General features: G+C 50.6%; 1 protein-coding gene and 1 long non-coding RNA gene across 5 annotated transcripts in view; one reads left to right on the plus strand and one right to left on the minus strand.

Moving 5' to 3' along the window:
* The first annotated feature begins 779 nt into the window (after positions 1-779).
* Positions 780-23,317, plus strand: part of LOC308636602 — a 60,722-nt gene continuing 38,184 nt past the window's right edge. Inside the window, exons 1-6 of one of the 2 annotated variants that reach the window (XR_014019449.1) lie at positions 780-825; positions 1,562-1,741; positions 2,066-2,151; positions 4,078-4,167; positions 4,294-4,339; positions 5,502-5,664. This is a non-coding gene — a long non-coding RNA (uncharacterized lncRNA). Of the gene's footprint in view, positions 826-1,561; positions 1,742-2,065; positions 2,152-4,077; positions 4,168-4,293; positions 4,340-5,501; positions 5,902-23,317 lie in introns of those variants that run through there. The other variant, XR_014019450.1, reaches the window with a different exon arrangement.
* Positions 7,210-23,049, minus strand: ST6GALNAC2 (ST6 N-acetylgalactosaminide alpha-2,6-sialyltransferase 2). 3 transcript variants are annotated; one of them, XM_081272181.1, is made up of 9 exons: positions 22,694-23,049; positions 19,144-19,204; positions 15,056-15,230; positions 14,311-14,479; positions 13,832-13,970; positions 11,813-11,916; positions 9,954-10,154; positions 8,521-8,620; positions 7,210-7,687 (listed from the first exon to the last, which is right to left on the minus strand). In XM_081272181.1, the coding sequence occupies exons 1-9, from the start codon at positions 22,816-22,818 to the stop codon at positions 7,520-7,522; spliced, it is 1,242 nt and encodes a 413-aa protein (XP_081128307.1). In that variant the 5' UTR covers positions 22,819-23,049; the 3' UTR covers positions 7,210-7,519. The 3 variants fall into 3 exon arrangements, with proteins under 3 accessions (XP_081128307.1, XP_081128308.1, XP_081128309.1); XM_081272182.1 differs by having other exon boundaries at positions 9,954-10,037; positions 22,694-23,039; XM_081272183.1 differs by lacking the exon at positions 9,954-10,154 and having other exon boundaries at positions 22,694-23,038.

Genomic DNA, 23,317 nt, shown 5'->3' on the forward strand with positions numbered 1-23,317 from the left:
CTAACAGGTCCATAAGAAGGGATGAGTAAAATGCATAAAGATTTCTGGGGTCTTGCAAATTCAAACTCATTTCCAAATAGGCATAAATTCTGGCCCTAACTCCAGGGCTCCATCTGCCCTAGTCAAACATGAAACCGCGTGCCAGGCGCAGAGGGCCCCGACTCAGGAGCTGAGGCAGAAGGATCGCTAGTTCGAGGGCAGCCTGGACAACTTAGCAAGCCCCTGTTCCAAAATTTAGAAAAAGGGTGGTTGAACTGAAAAGGACACCAGACCAGAGGGTGTTACGACGTTATGCTCTTTTCATAGTCATCTGAGGCTTTCCGTCTCCCCTCGCGGAGTCCAGGCCATCCCCCGCGCCAGGCCTGGCCCCACGGACCACCCTAAACGCCCCCCCTCCGCCCCACGACACAGTCCGCGGCGCCAGGAGAAATGCAATGCGGCCGGGCCTCGTCGTCCTTCTCGGTCCTGCCCTCGAACTTCCGGCGCCTCCCCAGCCTCGGCCCGGGACCGCTAGCGCACGGCACAGCTCAGCAACCTCCACCTTTGCCACCCGACCGCGGGGCCCACCAGGGACCAGGCTTCCCAACCCGCGCCCTCTGCTGCCCCTCGTGGCGGCCTCCGTCTTACCGCGGCTCGGTCGGCGACGCGAGAACGACATTTCCCATCCGCCTCCCTTAATCTCGCGAGAGCTCCGGCGAGACCGCCGGGGAGAGTTGCGCGCAGGGGCGGTCTCGCGTTCTTTCAGCGATCGGCCGCGTGTCTGGGAAGCATGGCGCCACGGTTGGGTGCAGCACCGCTGAGCAGCCTTACAGGCTTTGGGTGATGGTAAGGTTGCGGAGGTGGGAAAACGGGGCTTTCTTCAACATGGGGGTAGCACTGAGAGGCGAAGTGGCGACCATCAGCCCGGCCTCCCTCTCACAGAGTGGTGGTAGGGTTGAGGTTCTGTACGAGGAAATGCCTCCCAAACGGCGAGAAATTGGGAAAGAAGAGAGCTGAACCCCGTTTTTGGCGTCGCAGGGTTCCTCCTGGGAGAGGGAGGTCCTTGCAGTTTGCGCGACCCCGTGCGTCCACCTTCGTGCTGAGCACGCGCGCCCGGGGGCCCTGGGCCTGTCGGGCTCGCTGTCCACCTGTGGACAGGTTAGGCCCGGGGGCAGGCTAGGCGCGTGGCACTGCAGCATTCGGCCTCGGGAGTGTGAGCGCGGGAATGCACCCTTGGCCTGAAAGCCTTGAGAACACCCAGGCAGTCGTTTTTATTTACTAATGGTAGTGAAAGGGATTGTAGGCTTTGGAAATCTGGTAATACTCTTTTTTTTCTTACCAGTACCAGGGATTGAACCCAGAGGGATTTACTATTGAGCTACATTATTCTAGCTTTTTTAATTCACTCGTTTTGAAATTTTGAGACGGGATCTTGCCAAGTCGCAGAAACTGACCCGAATTTGCCATCCTACTGCCTTAACACCGCCCCACCCGCCTCCTTCGCTGGGATTAGGGTTGTGCGCCATCGCGCCTGGCTGGAAATCTAGTTTTGATAACGAAACTTTGTTTCCATTTCTGAAAGCCTTTCTCTAGCTTCTGGGGAGATGAGAAGCAGAGCTGCAGGTTGCAGTTTAAAAGAAACGGAACCGCAAAATGAGAAAAGATGGATGCAAGCAGGACCTGGGGGTGGTCACCAGAAAGCAGAGATGGCGTGATGTCCCGGCACATCCACCTCATAAGTTGTTCGAAGTTAAGTTGAACTGTGAGTACAGGGTGATTAAAGTCCCTTTACAGTAGAAATAGGGAGGGTCTGTGCTACTGTAATATGAGGCCACTAGGTGTCGCTGTTTGAAGGCAACATGGATGGCATTGTGTATGGGGATGAAACAGACTTGGAAAATAAGTTTTGGTTGCTGGAATTTAGGAATCTGTTACTGGTTGAGCTGAGGAGGACATAAGTTATCCCTGGCTGAAGTGACATCTTTTGTGAAGAGTTCTGACTTAACTGAGGCTCAGCTTTTTGAAAATAAATGCCTGAAGGTAGTTTCTGTTAGAATGAACTATGACATCCTTATTTCTCTTTTAGATCCGTGGTATTGGCTGTGGACTTGTGAAACCCATCATCTTAAAATATTGACCTTAAGAATTTTTGTGATGAAATTTCTGTAAATGGTAAGATTTTAGCTTTGATAGAATTGCACAGGTTATGGTCCCCTTTAAGTACTTACTGGTCTTTTGGATGTGGGAGTCTTCCAGGATTGTAGTTGCCCAGACAAGGGAAATAGTATGAAATTTTTTCTGCTTGATGATGATGATGATGATGATGATTATTTGCCTGAAATTCTCAGAAATGGTATTTGTATTAACAACCTGTATGAGGTAGACCCCTCCATAACACAACTGCTGCTGAGTAAATAAACAGGCTTAGGGAGTTCTGTCCAAAGTTAAAAACCATTTCATTTATTTATATGTGGTGCTGAGAATTGAACCCAGTGTCTCACACGTGCTAGCAAGCGCTCTACCACTGAGCCAAAACCCCAGCCCCATAACTATTTTTTTTTTTTTTGAGAGAGAGAGGAGAGAGAGAGAATTTTTAATATTTGTTTTTTAGTTCTTGGCGGACACAACATCTTTGTTGGTATGTGGTGCTGAGGATCGAACCCGGGCCGCACGCATGCCAGGTGAGCACGCTACCGCTTGAGCCACATCCCCAGCCCCCCCATAACTATTTTTTGAGTTAGTTGTATCTTTGACTCTCAACTGAGGATGGAGGGTGCACCAGGTGTCTGGTGGATGCTGCTAACTATCCTACAAAGCATAGACAGCACCTATATGAACTTCCACCTGAAATGTCAGTAGAGTTAAGATTGAGAAACTGTTAGATTAACTAGAGGTCTGGGCTCCAGTCTTGGCTTGATACCAAATAAAAGCACTATGGCGCTTCTTTTAAAACGGGGTTAATGGTTTTCAAACCTGGTTGTATGTCAGAACCACCTACATAGTGTTAGAATGTACACATTTCTGGGCCCCACACCAGCCATGGATGAGAATGACTCTAGAGGGTGTCCCAAGAGTCATATGTAGCCAGTCCCAGAGCAGGTGTGTAGAAACAGTTAGATGCTCTGATCTGCTTTGAGCTCAAGGATTTTATTACAGCAAGATTATAGTGATGGCTATTTTTAAGTAGCTTGTGGGGCAGATGTCTAATCCTCTATCTTAAAAAATTGAAAGCCACATGCTTGCTCTGCAGGATAGTTTTGTACATGCAGATGGATGAAGGAGAAATGACCTTGTGTAGTATTGTCATCTCGTGGCAGTAGGTGCTGTTTATGCAACTGGTCCTCAATAGGCTAGTTGAAAGGATGAGTGATCTGTACCTACTAGGCATTTTACTGATGTCCTAGAGAGACAATTGAATGTTGCCTCTTGTTCAGCTGTGAAGCACTCTGCTTAAGTCTTTTTATAAGGCTGGGAGTTGTCATTGAGCCAGGTCTGGGACACTGGCTGCATCCAGACACCAAATACTAAAAATTTTTGCCATGGAAGGAAAGCATACTCTAATAAAGTAGACAAAATTGATGGATAGTTCTCATGAGGGAAGTAAAGCACGACTTAATAAGAAATCATTGACATGTGCTCTGGTGGGCAGTACTGTGGGCTAGCAGATTGGTGAGCTGAGTTCATGATGATGTCAAGTTATCCCTGTCTGAAGGCAAGGAAAGGCCTTTCTGTGTGGAATGTGGATATCTGAAACTCAGCTTTGCAAGTTTGCCTTATGAATAAGTTCATGATTTTAAAGAGAACATATTGCATCCATCTATAACTAAAAAATATTTTTTTTTAATTTTTAATATTTATTTTTTAGTTCTCGGCGGACACAACATCTTTGTTGGTATGTGGTGCTGAGGATCGAACCCGGGCCGCACGCATGCCAGGCGAGCGCGCTACCGCTTGAGCCACGTCCCCAGCCCCTAAAAAATATTTTTTAAAAAAGAGAACTACTTTAGAGGTACTCTGTTTATATCTTCTTCAGTAGTTTTCTTTTTCTTTTTTTTTTTTTTTTTTTTTCCATTTTTTCCAATTTCTCTTCCTCACCAGGTGCAGTCTCTGCTTCAGTTGGAAAAGGACCCTCTAGCAGCCACATTGTGGCAGGCACCATGGACCTGAACCTCAAGTGGAATCTCTCATGTAAGCAGAGAAGTCCTGCTGCACATGCTTGGGTGAAGGGTTAGCTCTTTTTGTCTCCCCTGCCCTGGACTTGGGAAGGTGCTAAGTAGCAGGGAGTCTTTAACATTCTTTTGTTTTCATTGCTAGGTGTCTACTCAGCGAGGTTACTAACTGTAAACTGCTTTACCAGAAGGCAAGTAAAACAGTTCTTCTCCTGTTTGTAAATTGTTTATCTTATGTGTTCCTAAGAAGCCTCACAAGCCTATGATGGTTAGTTATCCCTGTCTGAAAATCTCAATTGAGGGAAAATAATCTATTCTGAGGCTTAAGGTGGGGCTCCATGTTCCAGTAGTAGTTCAGGCTTTACAAGGATCAAATCAAGTGGACAGTGCAGGGTGTTGTGTGTGCCCTGCTGAGACTCCAGTCTACAGATCAGATGTTCAGACTAAAGGTCTAGTTGCCCTGTTAATGTCTGTCCCTTTCAGTGATAGTTCTGAAGGCACAGGCTCTGTGAGACTACAGAAATGGGCAAGGACTTACTGTGAAGGAGAAGAGTGCCTACCACATATTTCAAGGAAATGAATGTGCCCTTTGAAACTGGAATGTAAAATATATGCCAGCTTGTGGCAGTGAGAATGCTTAATTACTGACCTTGCCTCTGTAGCAGTGTCCTGACATTTAGGAAAGAAGAGTGCCATGGCCCTGGCAGAACTGTTGGTTTCCTGTGCTTTGTTAACACCACCAGGGAGCCCTTCTTCCTGTAGCTGAGATTCTGTCTGGATGGCATGGCTGGCACTGGGCCACTGCTTGGGCAGCAGAGGTTGGCACATGAGCAAGAAAAAAGCAAAGTGGAACTGTGGGGGTGATTCTTTGTTTCCTTTTAAATGCCAGGCTTGAAGTGGACCCAGATTTTCTCTTCTGTTGAAACTGGAGAGCTGATCTTTAAGGTCACATTTTTGTTTAGTTACCAGGACAGTCTCGATTGGGGTGAGATTTAACAAGCCTGAAAACTGGCCCCAGCTGCTTACAGCCTGCCAAGTAAAGCAAAGTGAAGGAGTGGGTCAGCAGGTGGGAAGATCCACATTGTTATCATCTGCTTCCAGGGGGCTCAACCAACCTGGGTAAACCTTGAGATTCAGAGGGAGTTGGATGCAAATATCCCTGCTGTTTAGTGGGAGTCTTTTCTGGCCACCCTCCTTAGATACTGGCTCCTTAAAATGAGTCCTTTAGAATCTCCTGTATGCCCAATACATAATGGCTAGAACAAATCCTCTTAGACTGTTTGCCTTTTGCTTTTAATGTTTGGTTGTGACGCACTTAGTTGGCTGTTTACTGGAAATTGTTCTGTTTTACAGGTTATCTCCCGGTGGTGCCAGATGGGATCTGCACAGCCCTGCTTCTGCTAATGCCTGAGTTAATCCCACCCAACTAGAATCATAAGAATTTTTTTGGATTTCATCCTCAAAAATAGCCAAGGAATTTGAGTGACTGAGATCACCATCACCACTTTTAGCAGCTGTGAAGTTGGGGTATAACTAAAAATATCTGAACTTCAGTTTAGGTGGTCTGAGTATAGTCTCATGTATAGATGGGACTTCGGTGATTGTAAACTGAAATTGTTAATGTGCATACATTGTTGTAGGAAGCTAAGGGAAACAATGCTTGTCCTCAAAAAGCATTTCTCAGTGGATTTCCTGTGAAGTCATTGTTTTATTTAAACTTTTGAAGCACAATTAAAGGTTCTGTTTTGTTGTATTTTTTATTCACTAGCAATGTGGATTTCAGATTGAGACACAAAGTAAGAACATTATTTGTTCTATGATTCAAGAGAACATTCTTAGGAGTTTCACAGAATAAGAATTTGATCTTTTTTTTCTATATTTGTACCTGCTAAAGTGATGATATACTGCATGTATTGCTACCCACAAACATTACTTTCTTTTACCTTAAATCTAATAAAGCACTGATAAAGGTACTACTGGCATCTAGAGGGTCGGTGGGCACGGGGAAAGTACTATAACCTTGGGTGTCAGGGCAGTGCTAGGTTACCAAGCTAATCAGATTAGTGGTAGTGATCATCACTAGGTCACTGTAAGACACCAGAATGGATTGTGACTGTCAGAGTACCTTATATATTCCCCCGTTTGACTTCCTTCCAGACCAAGTATTCTGTCAAAGTATCATACTACTCTCCTGGAGGTAAGGCCAACCAGGAGGCTTTGTCCTGATGCCAGTAACTGAAACGTTTCCCTCTAGTCCAAGTCCTGGGCTCCAAGCAGTGGTAGCTGCCTTGTAACTAAAGCCCACCTGTCAATTGTGTTGATCAGATGTCTGCATTACTGAATGCTATTGTGTGTGGTGTGTTGTGACCGAGTTCTTCATCCCTCTTGAGAGAATAAAATCAAGCTCCCAAAACCGTAGAAACTTGGCCTTGGTGGATTGGCCAGTGTAGGCAGTGGCTACCTTGGGAAGTGCAGCGCAGCCTACTGATCTAAAGCCACTAGTTTGTGTCCAGTATCAGGGCTTGGTTACCCATTGGGTGAGACTTAAAATCACTTAAAAGCCCATAAAATTATGAAACTGCCTATGAGCTAGATAGGTTCAAATTTATTGAAGCCATGATGTGAGGATGAAGTTTCATCACCAGTAGTGTCATCCTGTTGGTGACAGGATCCTCAGCGTTGGTGGCGGTGGCAGGCAGGCTTCTGTGCAGTTGACCCCCACCAAACACCAGTATCTCCTGTTCTTGGACTCTGGTAAACTTTGTGCTGAACACCAGCATCTTCTGTACTTTCTCTGCCAACCCCCAGCACAAGACAAAATGGTCATTTATGCAGTTAACCTAGTCTTGAGTTTTACTTTTGCTCTTACACTTTATCAGGGGGCAGAAAAATCCTGGTCTCAGGTGCTTGAGATGTCCTCAGTTGAGTGACTTTGGTGTTTGGGGATGACATGTCATTAGGGGTGAGTTGGGGCTGGGATTGTGTGTTTGCCTGCTTGTCTGGCTTGATCTTGGTTACTGATGGATCCTGAATGGCATCATTGATCTAAGTCTGTTGGCTCTTGCTGGTAAGGGTCACTGATGTTGGGAATGTTGTCTTCAATTTTGAAATAAATCCAGCAAAGCAGTCTGCTTTCCTTTAACCAAACTGGGATGTCTAAGACCCAGAGGGTTTTCCTCTAGATGGTAAGATAGGGTGCCCTCCTTTTAGTAACAGTCATGAGTTCACCTCAGTATCTTCTGTTGGGAAGTAGAGGATCGGGGGAGTGAACCCCCTTCTCAAAGGTTGAAAAAAAGGGGGGAGGGCTTTTGGCCACTTGTGGGTACCAGGGTCACAGCCCTGCAAGAAGCAGAAGGCTTTGTGCTTTGGGGTCAGCGCTGGTACAGCCAAAGGATGCCAGCCTTATGTAGGTCTCTCCACAGAATGGCTTCCAGAGGCAGATCATGGTTTGCATAGAATATCAGTGGCTTCTTTACTCGTTCGAAATAGTGGTCAGAATATTTCTGGTAGTTCTTTGTGATGAATCCATAGGCACTGACCTGGGTAAAACCATTATTGAGTTAGTATTTGTTGATGCTTGGAGGTGTATGAACTCAGAAAGGTCTGCTCCGTGCCCACACAGGTGCATAGGTGCAGATGCAGGTAAATACAGCTCACAGGGGCACTTTTTTCTTACACATTCTAACCCCAGCATTAAGACCTCAAGATAAGTTATCCCCCTGAACAAGCAAGGAAGTGGAGACGTCTCCCTCCACTCACTTAAGGCAAAGCTGGGTTTGAAACTTTGGTGTGACTAAAGCCATGATCTTCAAGTTCAGGCTGATTCAGGAATTAATAGTGACTGCAATCTAGAGACTTCTATATTAAAATAGGAAAATATGTGGGACCAGAGTGGAGTTTGGCCTCTAGCCTTTGTACTGGCTTTACCAGGGTCTCGAAAACTGCTCAGCCTCTGCCGTTCACATGAACGACATCTCATCAGGAACATTTACTCCGTGACTTCAGTATGTTTATGTGTGGGACACTGAACCTGCTCACCTGTCCCATGTCAGTTCCAGCATGTCCCCACAAGAGGACCTCCTGGTTGAGAAGATTCTGCTTTCAGAAGAGCAGCATGATTTAGTGTGAAAGAAGTGCTGGGGCAGGTGGCTGCACGGTTCAAGGCAAAGCTGGCTCAGGCCCTTCCTGGGGAGGACCCTGGGGAGCAGGTGTGCAAGCAGGTTGATAGTGCCACTCCTGCACTGGGGAATCCTTTCACTGTGGGATGGCGGCCTAGAGTCCCTATCTAGGTGGCCAGGTCTCAGGGAAGGACTATTGGGAGTCAATACTGAGTTCTGCTCAAATCTCTGCTCTGTGGCCTCAGGCTCCTTACCTGGTCACAAGTATGCAAAGCTGTCAGCAGCATGAGGGCCCCAGTACTGGGCATATATAGGTCTCCGAAGTTTGTGTTAATCAATTTTGATTTCAAAAACCTGCAAACAAAAAGGTATTAAAACCCGAGAAACATTCAACTGTTGTCTGTTAGCTTCAGATTGCACCACTAACTATACTGCACAGCTACCCATTCAAACAAGTAAACAACATATGGTCCTTCTACCCAATCAGTTCCCCATTTGGGGAAAAAGCCAAGTAAATTCCAAAATTCAAGGATCTCATGGCAGGAGTTGGGAAGATGAGAAAGGAAACCCAGGTAGGATCTTTCCGCCTTTCTCCACTGGCAACACCTTATTTCCGCTCCTATTGTTAGGTAACCACAAAGCCTAGGGCATAAGCAGCCTATTCATTTAGTCTGAGCCCTTTCTCTACCCGCACATCTTGATCACTCAGGAATGAGTGAGGAGGGAGCTCAGATCCTGGGTCTGGACTCACTGGTGTGACGGTGCCCACACTCATGTGACCTGCAGAATGGGCATATAACTGCTGTGGTTTCTATGGGGCTCCCTAGATGCACTTGGCTACCCTTCTCCACTCTGTCCTGGGATGCTTGCCTCTGGGCTACTTCAGGGTTTCTCAACTATGGCACCATTGACATTTATGGCATAGTCCACCACCTCCTGCTCTGGGTACTGGGAATTGAACCCAGGGGTGCTTAATCACTGAGCTACCTGCACCCAGCCTTTTATTTTATTTTGAGGAGTTGCTAAGGCTCACTGAACTTGCGATCCTCCTGCTTCACCCTCCCTCAGCCTTGGGAGACGCTGGGATCACAGGCAGTGCCCCAGCCTGCCTGGCTGGGTAGTTCTTGTTGCAGGGGCCATTCTGTGCACCTCCTGTTCAGCAGCAGCCCTGGCCTCTACCCACTAATGGCACTCACCTGACCCCCCTCCTGTGATAGACAAAAATGTCTTCAGACAGGACCAAGTACTCACCCCCTACCCCACCCTCTGTTGAGAACCACTGGGAGGAGAGAGGGAGAGAAGGAGATCAGGCCCTTTCTTCCCCAGATTCCTCCAGTGGTGGCTTTCAGCTGGCTGGGTTTGGGGCTAGAAGTGATGACACTGATTCTAATACCCCCTACCTCTGCACAGCTGACTCCTTGGTATGGGGCCTGTGCCTTTGTGTGAGGGTCCCTGGGAAATAAACTTCCTGGGCTTATCCTGAGTTTTCTGCCATTGCCTGTCGACTGACTGCTCCATCAAGGTAGCAAGCAAAGGACTAGATGCCGTGGCCAAAGTGCTTGGCACTGCGGGGCCCTCAGCACTCTGCGGGGGAGTTGGGGAGCACCGACTGCGTGGACCCCTCACCCGTGGTAGGTGTGGGCGAGGAAATGGAGCTGGTGTTCCGCCCGTCACCCCTTCCCCGTACCTCTTTGTCAGGTAGCTGATGAATTCTGGGTGCAGGAGTTTGAATTTACTGGCAGAGGCTTCCGGTCCAAAATAGGTGTGAGGCCTAGGACCCACGATAGAAGTGGACAGAGCGCCCGGAACCGTCGAAGGGCAAGGGGGAGAGCGAGGGGAAGAAGGCGGAGCTGAGGTTCCGGCGTTGGGTGCGGTAGTAGGGCCGGGGCTGCGAGTAGTAGCGCGAGAAGGGGGTGTAGAAGGTGGCGGGCAGCACCGTGGGCACCACGTGCGGCTTCCCTCTCAGCAGCACCTCGGTGGGCGGGGAGTAGGAGAGCGAGCTGGGCGGGATGAAGAGCGAGGGCGGCGTGGGGTAGGTGCAGGTGGTCTGCGGCGGGAGCGGGGGCGGCGGCAGCAGCGGCAGGTAGAAGGAGTCGGGCCTGGGCGGGGGCTCCCTGGTCTTGGTGCAGGGAAAGGTGCAGGGGAAGCACTGGTTTTGGGGCAGCGGTGATGTCGGCGGCTGGAAGAAGGGGGCCTCGTTGAGGAAGCGGGGCACGTAGGGAGCGATGCAGGACGGGATGCTCCGGGCCGAGGGCCCGATGTAGGAGGACGAGGGGACCGGGCTTTGGTAGGGGGACTTGCCCAGCGGCGCCGAGGGGGTCAGGGAAGGGTTTCTAGAGAGGGACTTAAAGCCAGACAGGGAGGGGGATTTGGAGGCCGGTGGAGTCCGGACCGCATGTTGGATGTGAGGACTCGGGGTCAGGGAGGAAGTCCGGGAAGAGGGCTGAGAGGTGTTTGGGGTGGCAGGGTGAGAGGGTGGGCGGGAGGAAGACCCCCGGGTGGGGGAGGCAGGAGGGAGTGAGCCTGCCGGGCTGGGGTAGGGCTGCTGACTGGAAGGGAGGACAATGTGGTTGGAGCGGGACTGGGAGGGGGATTGGGTTGGGGATGGATTGGGGGTGTGGGAGGGGGAGCTCATTGGTGTTGGGGAGGCTTATGTCCACCTGATGTCCCTGGGGCAGCCCCCCCCCAAAGAGCCCAGTCCTGTTGGTGTCACAGAGCCCATCCTGGTGGCCAATAGCAACAGGGGGAGCAATTGTTGGGTAACACAAGGGGGTGGGGGAGGGCCTGGACACAGGACCCCGACAGATGCCAGACTGGCCCTTGTGATTTGACCCATAAAGGCCCCTCAAAATGTGCTCTTTGGGGAGTGGGTGAAATGTCCAGAGGGCACTGTGAGAGGGGACTGCTCATGTCTCAGTGGTAGCACAGGTTTCTAAGCAACTGATTTCAGGGAGAAGACACTGGGCAGTGCTGGGAGCAGGTGTTGACCCAGGCCAGGACACGGTCCACAAGAGCTGGGCGCAGCCCACTGCCTTGGAAGGTGGGAGAGGGAAGACAGTGTGTCCCGCCTTGTCACCTGTCAGGACACTGCCTGAGGAGCCTGTGCTCTGGGCTTCTTGGGAGGGTGCCCACCCACCAGGATGGCCCCTACCTAGTCTTCAGAACAGTGTTCTCAACGGGTCATCAGAACCAGCTGAGGAAAGGCCTCTGCCACTGTGGCCTGTGGCCTTGAGCAGCTGACAGCTGGACTGGTGATAGAGACCATGGCCTGAAGCAAGGAGCCAGGCCTGCTCTCTCCATTCAGAGAAACTGCCCCTGGAGCCAGTAGGAGACCAATAGGGTCACCTGGGTGTCCTGCAGGTAGTCAGCACAGTTCCTCAGCACTGAATCACATTCAATGTCTGAGGATTGTTGAGTTCTTGGGATTTCCCTGTTGCCCTTCACCCAGTGACCGGCTCCACTGTGGCCCCAGAAACATGGAGTGACCACTCAGCATTACCCGCCCCCTACACCACAGCCTCACGCCACTACCATGTGGATGCTCACCTGTCCCCTTTGTCAGGGCCCTCTGGGACAGACACACCCAGGATGGCTGATCTCAGCATCAGGTAGTCACGGATGCTTGAGGGGATGAAGATATAACGCAGGTCCTGTTAGGGCAACAGGGATAAGGCCACATTCAGCTTCTGCTTGGAGTGAACTGCCCTCCAAACTGCCCTCCACACAGTCTTGCCACCAGAGCTGACTGAGGAGTTTCCTAACAGACCTTTCTTCTTACTCTGAGGTACTGTGGTTGTTTCAATGTAGGTTCAGGTCTTTGATACCCTTCCCTAGAAGGGTGAAGACTAATTGTTGTCCCCAAACACTTTTTTTTTTTTTTGCAATACCACTGAGCTATACTCCCAGCTCTTGTTAAATTTTATTTTGAGACAGTCTATGTTGCTCAGGCTGGCTCAAATTTGCTGTCCTTCTGCCTCAGCCTCCCAAGTAGCTGGGATTGTGGGTGTGCACCTCTGCACCCAGCTCCCTGGAGTATGGGCTGGACTTAGGGACTAGTGCACAGAATTTTTCTGTTAAATGGAAAGTGGAATATGATAATATGTGACTTTGAAGACTAGGTCATAAAGGTGCTGGGGCTCCTTGCTCTCTTTTAGATGACACTCTGAGTGAAATTAGCTGTTAGGTCATGGGAACTCTTGAGTGGCTTATAGAGGGGTGCAAGTCTCAAGGACCTTTGAGGGAAGAACCATCCTGACTCCAGCCCCAGTCAAGCCATAAGATGACAACAACCCATTGCCTGGAAGACTGAACCAGAACTGCTCTAATAAGCCACTCTCAGATTCCCCACCCATTGAAACAGTGAGATAATAAATGTTGTTTAAGGTGTTGGTGTCATTCATTTTACAGCAATAAATAACTGATGCAGGTATTATGGCCATACCAGAAATCTGCCTCATTTTTTCTATTATTAGCAATGAAAGGTTCTATTAGGGGAATTCAGTGCATACATAGTATGGGTAGGACCCTCCTGAATGCTTTAGTCAGAGAAGGTTCTGGAAACCAGTTTCAGAGAAACTGCCCCTGGAGCCAGTAAGAGACCAATAGGGTCACGTGGGTGTCCAGCAGGTAGTCAACGCAGTTCCTCAACTCTGAGTCATATTCAATGTCTGAGGATTGTTGATTTCTTGGGATTTCCCTGTTGCCCTTCACCCAGTGACCAGCTTCTGCAATACAGAACCTCTTTCCTGGGATCTGCATGTGGCACCCAGATTGTCTGAGGCAGGACGCATAAAGTCAGGACACCTGAGTGTGGCTGAGACAATCTGGATGCTGTCACTAGCTGTGACCTGTGACCTGGGGCATGTTTCTTGGTCTCTTTGAACCTCGGTTTCCTACACAGAGCTGTTGTGAGAATTTGAGAGGTCACATTGTCATTCTTTTGGTGGGTCCTATGGGGACGTGGAAACAATCCTAGTCCTGTAGTCCAAGAGGCCTATGTTTTGATAATTCTAGCTGGGTGACAGTGGACATGTTCCTGAAACTCAGAGTCTGAGTTTTGCCATTTGGAAATAGGTATGATGATCCCACTTGAGGCTGCAATGATGTCTGTGTCTATGTCCTGGGCGCCAAAGAGGTGTTCAATAGATACTCTTCTACTGGACCGCGCCATGACATGGTGATCCCCCCAGAAGATATGAGTTCTGGGGTGGGCAGTCTGGATTTGAATTCTGGCCTACTGCCCACTTGTTGAATGAAAGGAAACCAAGTCTCAATTTTCTCAACAGTAAAGTGAGGCAGTGTAAAAGTTGATGTGGTATCTGTCAACTGCCTGGCACATCATCAGCCTTCAGTAAATATTAGTCTGAGCCAGCTACCTAAAAGAACAGGAGTCTCTGACCAGATCTGCCTGGACCTTTAATGGTTACACCTTGGGCAGCCAAGATCCTGGCACTACCTCTCCAGCCACTGGACTGGGGTCTGAAAGTCCTTAGTCCCATCCCACCAACAGGCCCAGGAACATGGCACCCACTGTTCATCTCATGGCATGGCCATCAGAGGCCTCACCTGTCCTTGTGGCACAGAAGTGAAGCCCAGATTCTGGTAGGAGATGAGGGAGTTCTTCATGGTGTTCACAGTGAAACCATAGAAGGAAGTCTTGGTGCCCACATCTTGCTCAAAGCCTTTGATCACTGCTCCATTGAGTCTGGCCAGAATGGAGGACATCAGTGTCATCGTGGTCACACCATGCTATCTGCTTTCCTTCCAGCTCTGCCTCGCCTATCCTCTCCCCCTACTTCTGTGTAGACACTCCCTTTGCCCAGGGCAACACCTGTGTGCAGGGGTCCTGGGAGCGGGCACACTTGCTGGTGGCCCCTTGCTCCCAGGTCCTCCTGGACAGCGTACCCACGCTCTGTCTTCAGGTCTGTGGAGTCTGTGCCTGTCTACCCATCATCACTGCTGAGCTGTCTCGGGAGGGGGGGGTGCTGCCTTGGCTCTCCACCCAGCTCTGCTGTCCCAGCCCTTCCAGGCCCCTGCCCTCATACCTGAACACGTAGTCATGGGCATCAATTTGCAGACCCTGACGGGACCCGTTCAGAATGCCTCCATTACCCACCACGGCACAGCGAATGCAGTCTGGGGAGGGGCCCCCCGAGGCGGCAAACAGTCTTTCATTCTCTGAGCTGTTCAGAAGGCTCAGGGTAGAGGCGATGGCTGTGCATGAAGACAAGGGGGAGCCATGGAGTCATGGGGGCCTCTCCTGGCCTTGCTCCCCAGAGGCACAAAGGGTGGGCAGAGAATGGGGGGGGTCAGTGAGGGAGAGAACTAAGAGAAGGGTGAAGGGAAGGGGGCTCTACTGGGCCTTCAGTGGCCTCAAGAACTTGAATCACCCATCCTCTCGAGGCTCTGTGCAGTCTGAACAAGTGAATCTGAAGTGGACTCGGGGCAGCTCTGATGTGGAGGGGCTCGGGGCCTGAGGGAAGGGATTTCTGAGCAGCAACCATGAGTGGGCTGATGGGGCTCCTTTGGCCTCTGTCCTCAACCCCTGTTGGACCCGAATACTTCATGCCAGGGAGACCCCAGGGTGGCGAGGACTGCCAGGCAGGGGCTCTCCAGCCCTCTGCTGAGCCCTGGGTGCTTGGATGAAGGAAGGAGATGAGGTCGGTGTCACACAGCTGGGGGTCTCGGGGGAGAACTCAGATCACTGAGAGAGTGGGGCCTGGCCCACTCCAGGGCCAGCAGGAGGAAGAAGGGGCGGCAGGGAAGAGGCAGGGGGTAGGTAGCAGGTACTTTGGTGTGAGAGTCCCTGCCAGCCATAGGGGCCCTTCTGCTGTCTCAGGTTGTCCCAGAGCTCTGGGGTGAAGAGGCCCCCCCACAGCAGCACTGGAGTGGAGAGATCAAACAGTTTCCGGAAGCGTTGGTGCCTCAGAATGGCCAGGTCAAGCGGGTGTGGGCAGGGCCGGCTCTGTGGGTGAGAAGATAAGAAGGCTGAGCCCCATGAGGAAGGGGCCTGGGTGGGTGGGTGGCCTCCAGGAGAGCCCCAGACTGGGGCCACCCGGATCTGCTAACTGAAATGGCCTCTGGTCCAGCCGCCTGGTGAGGGTCAGAGAAAATTCTGGATTTAGCCTGCCACCCCTTCCTCTCCCAGACACCACATCTCTATGCTCTGACGGGTCTGGCCTCCCACTCCTTCGCCTCAGACCTGGGCAAACATTGGGCACTTTCCAGTGCCCTGACAGTATGACCTGCCCCTTCAGTGGAGGAGTTGGGCCCCGGCTTTGGAATCCATCAGCCTGGTCCAAATGCTGTCTCTGGCAGGACTCCCTGTAGGACTCTTGTGTGAAAGGGAAGATTTGTAATTACCTTTCTTCCCATTGGTGTTTATGTTCCACTCATTTACACCCCCCCCACACACAGTTCATGTCCATCTAGAACCTTAATATGTGCCCTTATTTGGAACTAGGTAATCAAAGGTGTCATTAAAGATGACGCCATCTAGGGCTGGGGATGTTGTTCAGGGGTAGAGCATTTGCCTAATGTGCTTTAGGCCCAGAGTTCAATCCCCAGGACCATCCCCACCCCCGCAAAAAACAAAAACAAAACCAAAAACAAAACTGAGGCCAATATGTGATTTGTTGGGCTCTGAATCCAACAATGAGCCTCCTCATAAGGAGGCCTGTGAAGACACGTGAACAACATGTCATGACAGGCAGGTGGAAGGTGCAGCTCCCGGACCACCAGAGGGGGAGAGCCCGGAAGCTTGCCTTGGAGCCTTCGGGGTAGCATGGCCCTGCTAAGACTTTGATTTGGATTTCTGGCCTCCAGAACTCTTGGAGAATCAATTTCTGTTGTTTGAAGCCACCCAGTCTGTTGTCATTTGTCCCCGGCAGTGACAGGAAATGAACACAACACCTCTAAGGGAGAGTGTGGATGCCTGTCCATAGCATTGGGATCCAGGAGCTGTGGCTGGGCTGGGCTGCTGAATGGGGCTCCATGACGGGAGGACAGCAGGAGGTAGCTGCACTGTCACCGCCACCACTACCCCATGAACGCCTGACCAACAGACGCTTAACCACGTCTTACGAAACTGTGCAACTGAACCACAGTGCTTGGGGAGATGGAGTGAGCAGCCCAATACTTGGACACGCCAGTGACATGAAACCAAAGACAGGGACCTGAGAAAGACAGGAGTCTGCATTGTTGAGTGACACATAACTGCGAACCCAAAATGGCACTTTTCCTTGAAACAGACTTGAGGTTTGCTTGTGGAAGTGGTGTCCGAAGGGTAGCAGCTTGTGGGTGTGAAATGGAGGGGAGGGTTATATGAAATTGGAAGGGAAGTTGTAATACCGTGTGTGGGGTCAGCCCATAACACATGACAGGAAGCTGACAGATAGCTCAAGGGTGAGTGGGGGTGCACTTTTTGTGTGTCTTTGTGTGGCCTGGTTCAGTTGGGTGTGATTTTCTACTCCACTTAGATTTCTGACTGGCAAAATTACTCATAAGCAAATGCAAAATTTGTGTGATGCTCAAGTTGTTGTCTATATGCAATCCAATCCTTTCTTTTTTCTTTTTCTTTTTTTCTTTTCTTTTCTTTTTTTTTTTTTGTACCAGGTATTGAACCCAGCAGTACTTTACCATTGAACCACATCCTCAGCACTCTTTCTTTCTTTCTTTCTTTCTTTCTTTTTCTTTTTCTTTTTTTTTTTTTTTTTTTTTTTGGAGACAGGATCTCATTAGGGATTTGCTAAATTGCTGAGGCTGGCCTGGAACCGGCATTCCTCCTACTTCAGCCTCCCAAGTCACTGGGATTCTACGAGTGCATTACCACAATAGCTAACATATCCATCTTGTTGACACAACTTCACATTTTCAAAGAAGCATTATAGCAGAACTGACTATAATAATTTCACAATTTAATTTGTCATAAAGGTGTTTTGGGGGGCCTCTCTTTTTTGTGGCACTGGGGGTTGAACCCAGGGATGCTCTACCATGAGCTACACCAGCCTCACCACATCTCTGCTTTTTTGAGACAAGGTCTCACAAGGTTGCCCAGTTTGGACTCAAATTTATAATCCTGTTGCCTCAGCCTTCCAAGCTCCTGGGATTGCAGGGGTGTGCCACCCTTTGTTTCATAGGGGCCCTCTTTACAGCCCCAGAGGAGAGTTTTCGGGTCTCTACATCAGCAAAGCCTGGGTTCCCTTGGGTAGCTGGCTCACTTTTACCCCACGGACGTGGTGGCAAAGTCTTCTTAGCTCTGGCCACCAGAAAGCTCAGAGCCAGGTACCTGGCCTGTCTCTCCCACCTTGTAGCATTGCCTTATTTTTCTACATTTACTTTTCCTTTGGGCTTCTCCTCATTTTATTCGATTTTGTTTTTGTCTCGGGCATGGATTCAGCTTGCCATGACTGCAGCCATCTTGGGATGGAACTGCCATTATTGTCCCTGAATAACCCCAGTTTTTCCTGCATTATTTCCCAGCAGACCCTAAGTAGATAATCACACTGGAATTGTATGTGGAGCTTTATAACATGGACCCTGGCTCCAGGGATGCACTTGACTATTTGAAATTATCTCAAGATAAACCAGATCCGTTCCAGCTGGATAAAGTCACTTTTGGTCTAACCCAGAAATATTCCTGTCTTTCTGGACCCAAATTTCAGGGTCATATGCAGGTCTTGCTGCTGCACAGGACCACACCCTGATAAACTGCATTCTGTGGAATCCTGGATCTGTCTGCCTCTTTTTGGTTTCATGGCCCTTTGGGGTCCTCAAACAGTAGGACCCATTTTTTTCTGGAACACCTTGTTATATGTATTCAGAAACCACCTCAAATCCTTTGTTTTAAACCAGGTGGGGACATTAATTAGCATCATGTAATTCCAGGTAGAAAGGACTTTGGAAAATTTAAAGACAACCTAGTTCAAGTACTCATACAATATGTAGGGTCTCTCTTCACTTGATGGTCACATAGCCGTTGGCCTCTGTTCTTAATGCCCCCCCTCCCAATCAGCTGCCCAGGACCACTTGCTCTGTCTGTGAACATCTTGGCTGTCACTTACCTCTTGTATGCAGGGAAGTCTCTTTCCCTGTGGCCTCAATCAGTCTCCCGGGCACTGAAAACAACTTTACAGTGCCTCACTCATGCTAGGTGAGCACTCTACCACTGAGAACTTCACAGATAGAAACCTCCCAGCTCAACTGCCACAACCAGCCCTAGTGGCAGGGTGGAACAGGGCCAGCTTCTGGGGTCAGATCTGGACTCGGTCCCAGTACCACCTCTTGCCCCCTGAGGGATCCTGAGCAAGCCACTTAACTTCTCTGTGCCACAGTTTGCTCACCTGGGAGAGTTACCTTCCAGGGTTGCTGAGAGGTTTAAGTCAGAGGAGGCAGGTAACATGCCAAGCAGCACATGGGGACCTGTGGTCCATGGTGGCCATTACTTAGGACTATGGAGCAGGGCCCTCTAAGTTCTCAGATCCTCTACCAAGCATGAACATCTTCTCAGAGCTTGGAGTCGACTCCATGGTGAGTAGTTTAAATGTGACTTAAAGTCAGTAGGTATTTCCAGGATCAGAGTAAAATCCACCTGAAGTTTTATGGTGACATTTTAAGATTCCTAAGAACTTTTCATCTGGATACACCCCAAGCGTGCTTATTTATTCACCCTTTTCTGTTGCTGGGGTACAGGACACCCTACTGGTTAGGTTACAGACACCCCAATGGGTGGATGCTCAGCTTTGTGCTGGTGGAGAGCCAGAGAGCCAGGCCCAGGAATCTCCTGAGAATGTTCTAGTTTGTTCTTCTTTCCCCTCCTCCCTGAGAACCTGAGAATGCTTAAAAGTGCCCCCGGGGTGGGGGTGGGGTGATCACTGTACCTTTGTGTTCCCAGAACGCCTTGCCTTGGATTGGAAGAATGCTTGGTGAGGCAGGATGTCCCTGTGGGAGAGGGCAGAAGTAAAGCAGAGGCCCAGGTCAGCCATGGCATCAGATCTGACCTACCCCTTGAAAGCTTCCAGATGGATTCCTGACAGAGTGTCAGGGTCCAAAAAGTATATTCTTTTCACCCTTCTCCCACACTCTCATTCTTGCTCATAACTCCCTCTTTAGGCACACAAAATACTGTCACTTGATTGTGTTCTGCCTAGCTACATAAACCCAGAAATTAGGTCCCTCAGTGAATGGCAAAAATGTGGGGTCTATAGGAACAGTGAGATGGTGGTTAAAGTATGAAAATATAAAATAGGAAAGATTGTCTCTGGAATTGTGACCATCTGAGGGGTCTAAGATGTTGGGATCCCTTCAACCTTCTGTAGCACTGTCCTGGTGAAGTGCCTGACTCAGAAGCCTGACCCCCAGGTTGTATCCTGCTCTATCACTTGCAGTCTCAGGCAGTGACTGAACGTCTTGGAACCTGTCTTCATATCTGTGCAACAAGGACGATCACGTTGAGCTCATCTGATTGTTGGGTCCAAAGAAAGTCTAGGTTATCACATATGAAAAATGCCTTCTAAATACCAGCCATTGTTACCTAAAGGACCTTGTGCCAGCCTCTCTCTTAGTATCCCTTCTGGAGAGAGGAAAGGAGCTGATGTTACTCCCAATTCCCAGGCATGAGGTGGCCCCCATAGCAGGGCAGAGGGAAAACTGGAAGGAAGGTATAGGGTCCACCATAAGCCCATTCAAAAGGGTGGTCATGCTACCCCCACCCCCAGCAACCAGAAAAGAGCAGGTGGCAGAGGACTTGGGATTGGCAGTGTGCAAGGGGAAAATCGAAAAACCTCTTGTAAGTGCTGAGACAGCCGACCACTCCGGAATCTGGGATCTGCCTCCCTTTGGTTTCCCAGGTTTCCTGAAAGACCCTTGAGTGACAGCTCAGAAAAAGCAGAGATGATTCCTCCCTCTACTGTCCCTTTTCCCCCTGGAACTGGTCCCCTGTTCAGCCACATGAACAGGGTGACCCCTTTGAGAAAGGGCCAGGATACAGTGCTCAACCCAGGCTGCCTAGGGAGCCCAGTCCCCAAATTCTGATCTGATTGATTGCACCCACATTCCAGGTGACTCTAATGTGCCTCCAGTTTTGAGAACCAGATGGAGATACTGCTGAACAGGGCAGACTTGAGACAGGTGGGAGAGAGGTGCTAGGGTGGGGGTATTGGTGAACATGGGGATCCCCCACCTCCATTCAGTTTTGCTGCCCTGAACTCTCCCAGCCTCTGTTCTACTCCTCCCCCTCAGGAATCCAAGTGCTTCCAGCTGCCTGCCTGGGCTGCCTGGAAGGGAAAGGGAAAGGGAAAGGGGACAAGCCACTCATGCCCCTCTGGGAAGTTTTACCAGCTGAAGAAGAAATAAGGTCAATGGGTTTTTGTTATTGTTGTTGTTGTTTTGTACCAGAGATTGAACCCCCGGGGTGCTTAACCACTGAACCACACCCCAAGTCCTTTTTGTTTTTATTTTGAGATAGGTCTGGCTAAATTGCTGAGGCTGGCTTTGAACTTGCAATCCTCCTGCCTCAGCCTTCTCAGCTGCTGGGATTACAGGCATGTGCCACTGCACCTGGCTCATTGTAGCCTGTTTTTCAAAAAACTAAATTTACTCAACTTAGATCATATTATTACTAATCGGGGGCCCTAAAATGTCCTTTCTTTTGCAAAATAATGTTGACAATAGATGGTAACTGGAAATCCTATGTAGATCCTCACCCCCTCCTTCATAAATATATATATATATATATATATATAAATAAAAATAAAACAGGCCTAGAAATCCTCCTCATGCCTGGGAACCACTGAACTAGATTCTTCCCAGCTGCATTCCTCTCAAGATGCACTCAGAGCTCCCTCCTTCATTCCAGAGACCCTGTCCCAGTCAATCTTCCTGGACTGTCCCCTGTAGCCAGGAAAGTCCCCCCTGCAGTCCTAGTTGCAGAAGGTCACACAGCTCACTGGCTGTCCCCCTCCCATGCTGCTTCCCCATTGAGCTAAAATATCCACCACCTCCATGAGAATGAGTCCTGACCAGTCCCCTGGGATTTGTTACAACACATCCATCACCAAGAAGCAAAGAATGGGCAGGTTTTTGAGTCATACTAGATTTTAGATTTTGAAAAGAAGAATGTGTGTGTGTGTGTGTGTGTGTGTGTGTGTGCGCGCTGGCAGTGCTGGGGGTTGGACTCAGTGGAGCTTTGCCACCAGCCCTTTTTATTTTTATTTTGAGACAGGGTGTCACTAAGTTGCCCAGGCTGGCCTCAAAATTGTGATCCTCCTGCCTCAGCCTCTGGAGCCTTGGGATTACAAGCCTGCACGGCAGTGCTTGGCAAGGAGAATGATCTTAAAACAAAAAATTTAAAAGGGGCTTTATTGAAGCATAATGGAGATACAATAAAACTCATATTTAAAGATATATTGGGTGCTTTTAAAGGATGTTAGTGACCTCAGGTCCCACTAGAACACCCTTCCATCTAAGAGGGGTGGACTCCTAATAATTCGCAAGTGTGCTTCATATTATTTGGAACTTGGATGTGTCCTTTGACCTTGTCCCCTGGAAGCAGATATTTTGTTTCCATCTCACTGTGCCTGCAGCAAGGTGTGCTGAGGAGTGATGCACTGGAATGGAAAGCCTGCCAAGGCCTCTAGGTGAGGCTCCGGTGCTCTTTGGCCTCCCAAACCCAGACTCCACTGCGGCTTGGTCTGCCCACCAGAAGTAAAACTAAATCCTTTTGAGACTTCTCTAGTAACTGGAACCCGGTCCTGCTAATGGCAGACTCTCAGGTTTCTCATCGTGGGGCGCAAATGAAATGAAAGGTGCCTGGGCAAGCAGGAGGGGGACCCGCGCAGGAGGAGGCGCAGGTGGGGATTCAGATGAACCCAGAAGCGGCCCTTGTTCCCGGGGGAGTCCAGGTGCCGCTTATCCAGAAATAAACAGCCGCGCAGCCAGGCCGGGAGGGAGGGGCGCCTGGCGCCAGCAGAGCAGAGACGAGAACCAACAGTCGACCTGCCTGAGGATCCCGGCAAAGGTGGAAGCCAGGAGACCTGGGTTCCGGCCTCAAAAGTGGAGTCTGAAAATGGGTGACGTTTCGTAGAGTTGCCTGCACACAAGAAACTCTTTTTCTCAGACTCGGGTGTTTCAGCCAAATTTAGACAATAAAGTGTTTTAAATCGGGCACAGAGGGAATCAACCCAGAGTGCAGGAACGGTCGTCCGTGACTTTCAGACCCCGGCAGAGGCCGCGGGGTCGAGGCAGCGCGAGGTTAGCTCTGGATGGAGGCTCTGGGGACAAAGGGGCGAGGCGGAGCCCCCGCCGTGAGCCACCCCGCGGGGTAGACGCGGAGGACGGGTTGAAGGCTGCGGGCGGCCGGAGAGCCCTGTGCGGGGCGCCCTCCCGCTCCCTGCTCGCCCCCTGCGCCCCTGGGTCAGCCGGCAGCCCTACCTGGCTCGGGACTGGGACCCCGGGAACCGCTCCACCGGCGAGGAGTACAGGACGAGGAGGATCCCCGCGCAGGCGGCTGCGAGCAGGAGCAGCAGCCAGAAGGGCTGGCCGCGCGGGGGCCTCATGCAGCCCCGCCTGGTGGGCGCCGAGTCCTCGGCCCTCCGCGCTCCGGCCTGCCGCTGTCCCGTGCCCAAAGGAGAGGCCGGGGTGGGCCGGGCCGGACTCGCGGAGGCGACCGCCCCGCCTCTCCCCGCCCTGCCCACCCGGTGCGGCCGTCGCGCCTCCCCGCCCCGAAGCTCCCCTGTTCCCCAGCCAGGCCTCCGGAGGAGGTCGCTGCACTCTTGGGGACTGGGCTACGGTGCTGGTCCGGGGAGGCTGGAATGTCGCCACGGGCGCTGAGTCGCGCGCTCCCCTCCAGGGCTGCCCTCTGCCTCCGGGACATGAACAACTGACACCCCCCTCACCGCGGACCCACCCAGCTGGGTCACACAGGGCTCTTCCCCCTCCTGGACAAGAGCTGGAGAGCCTTGTGCCGTGGGCAGTTGGGGTGAAGGGACACGTCGCCTCCTGTGGTTTGGCTGCGCACTGCGCGCTGGGAGACCCTGGCTCTGGCTCCAGGCTTCT

This window comes from Spermophilus citellus (assembly GCF_964194105.1).
Source record: "Spermophilus citellus genome assembly, chromosome: 17".
Taxonomy (NCBI): Eukaryota; Metazoa; Chordata; class Mammalia; order Rodentia; family Sciuridae; genus Spermophilus; species Spermophilus citellus.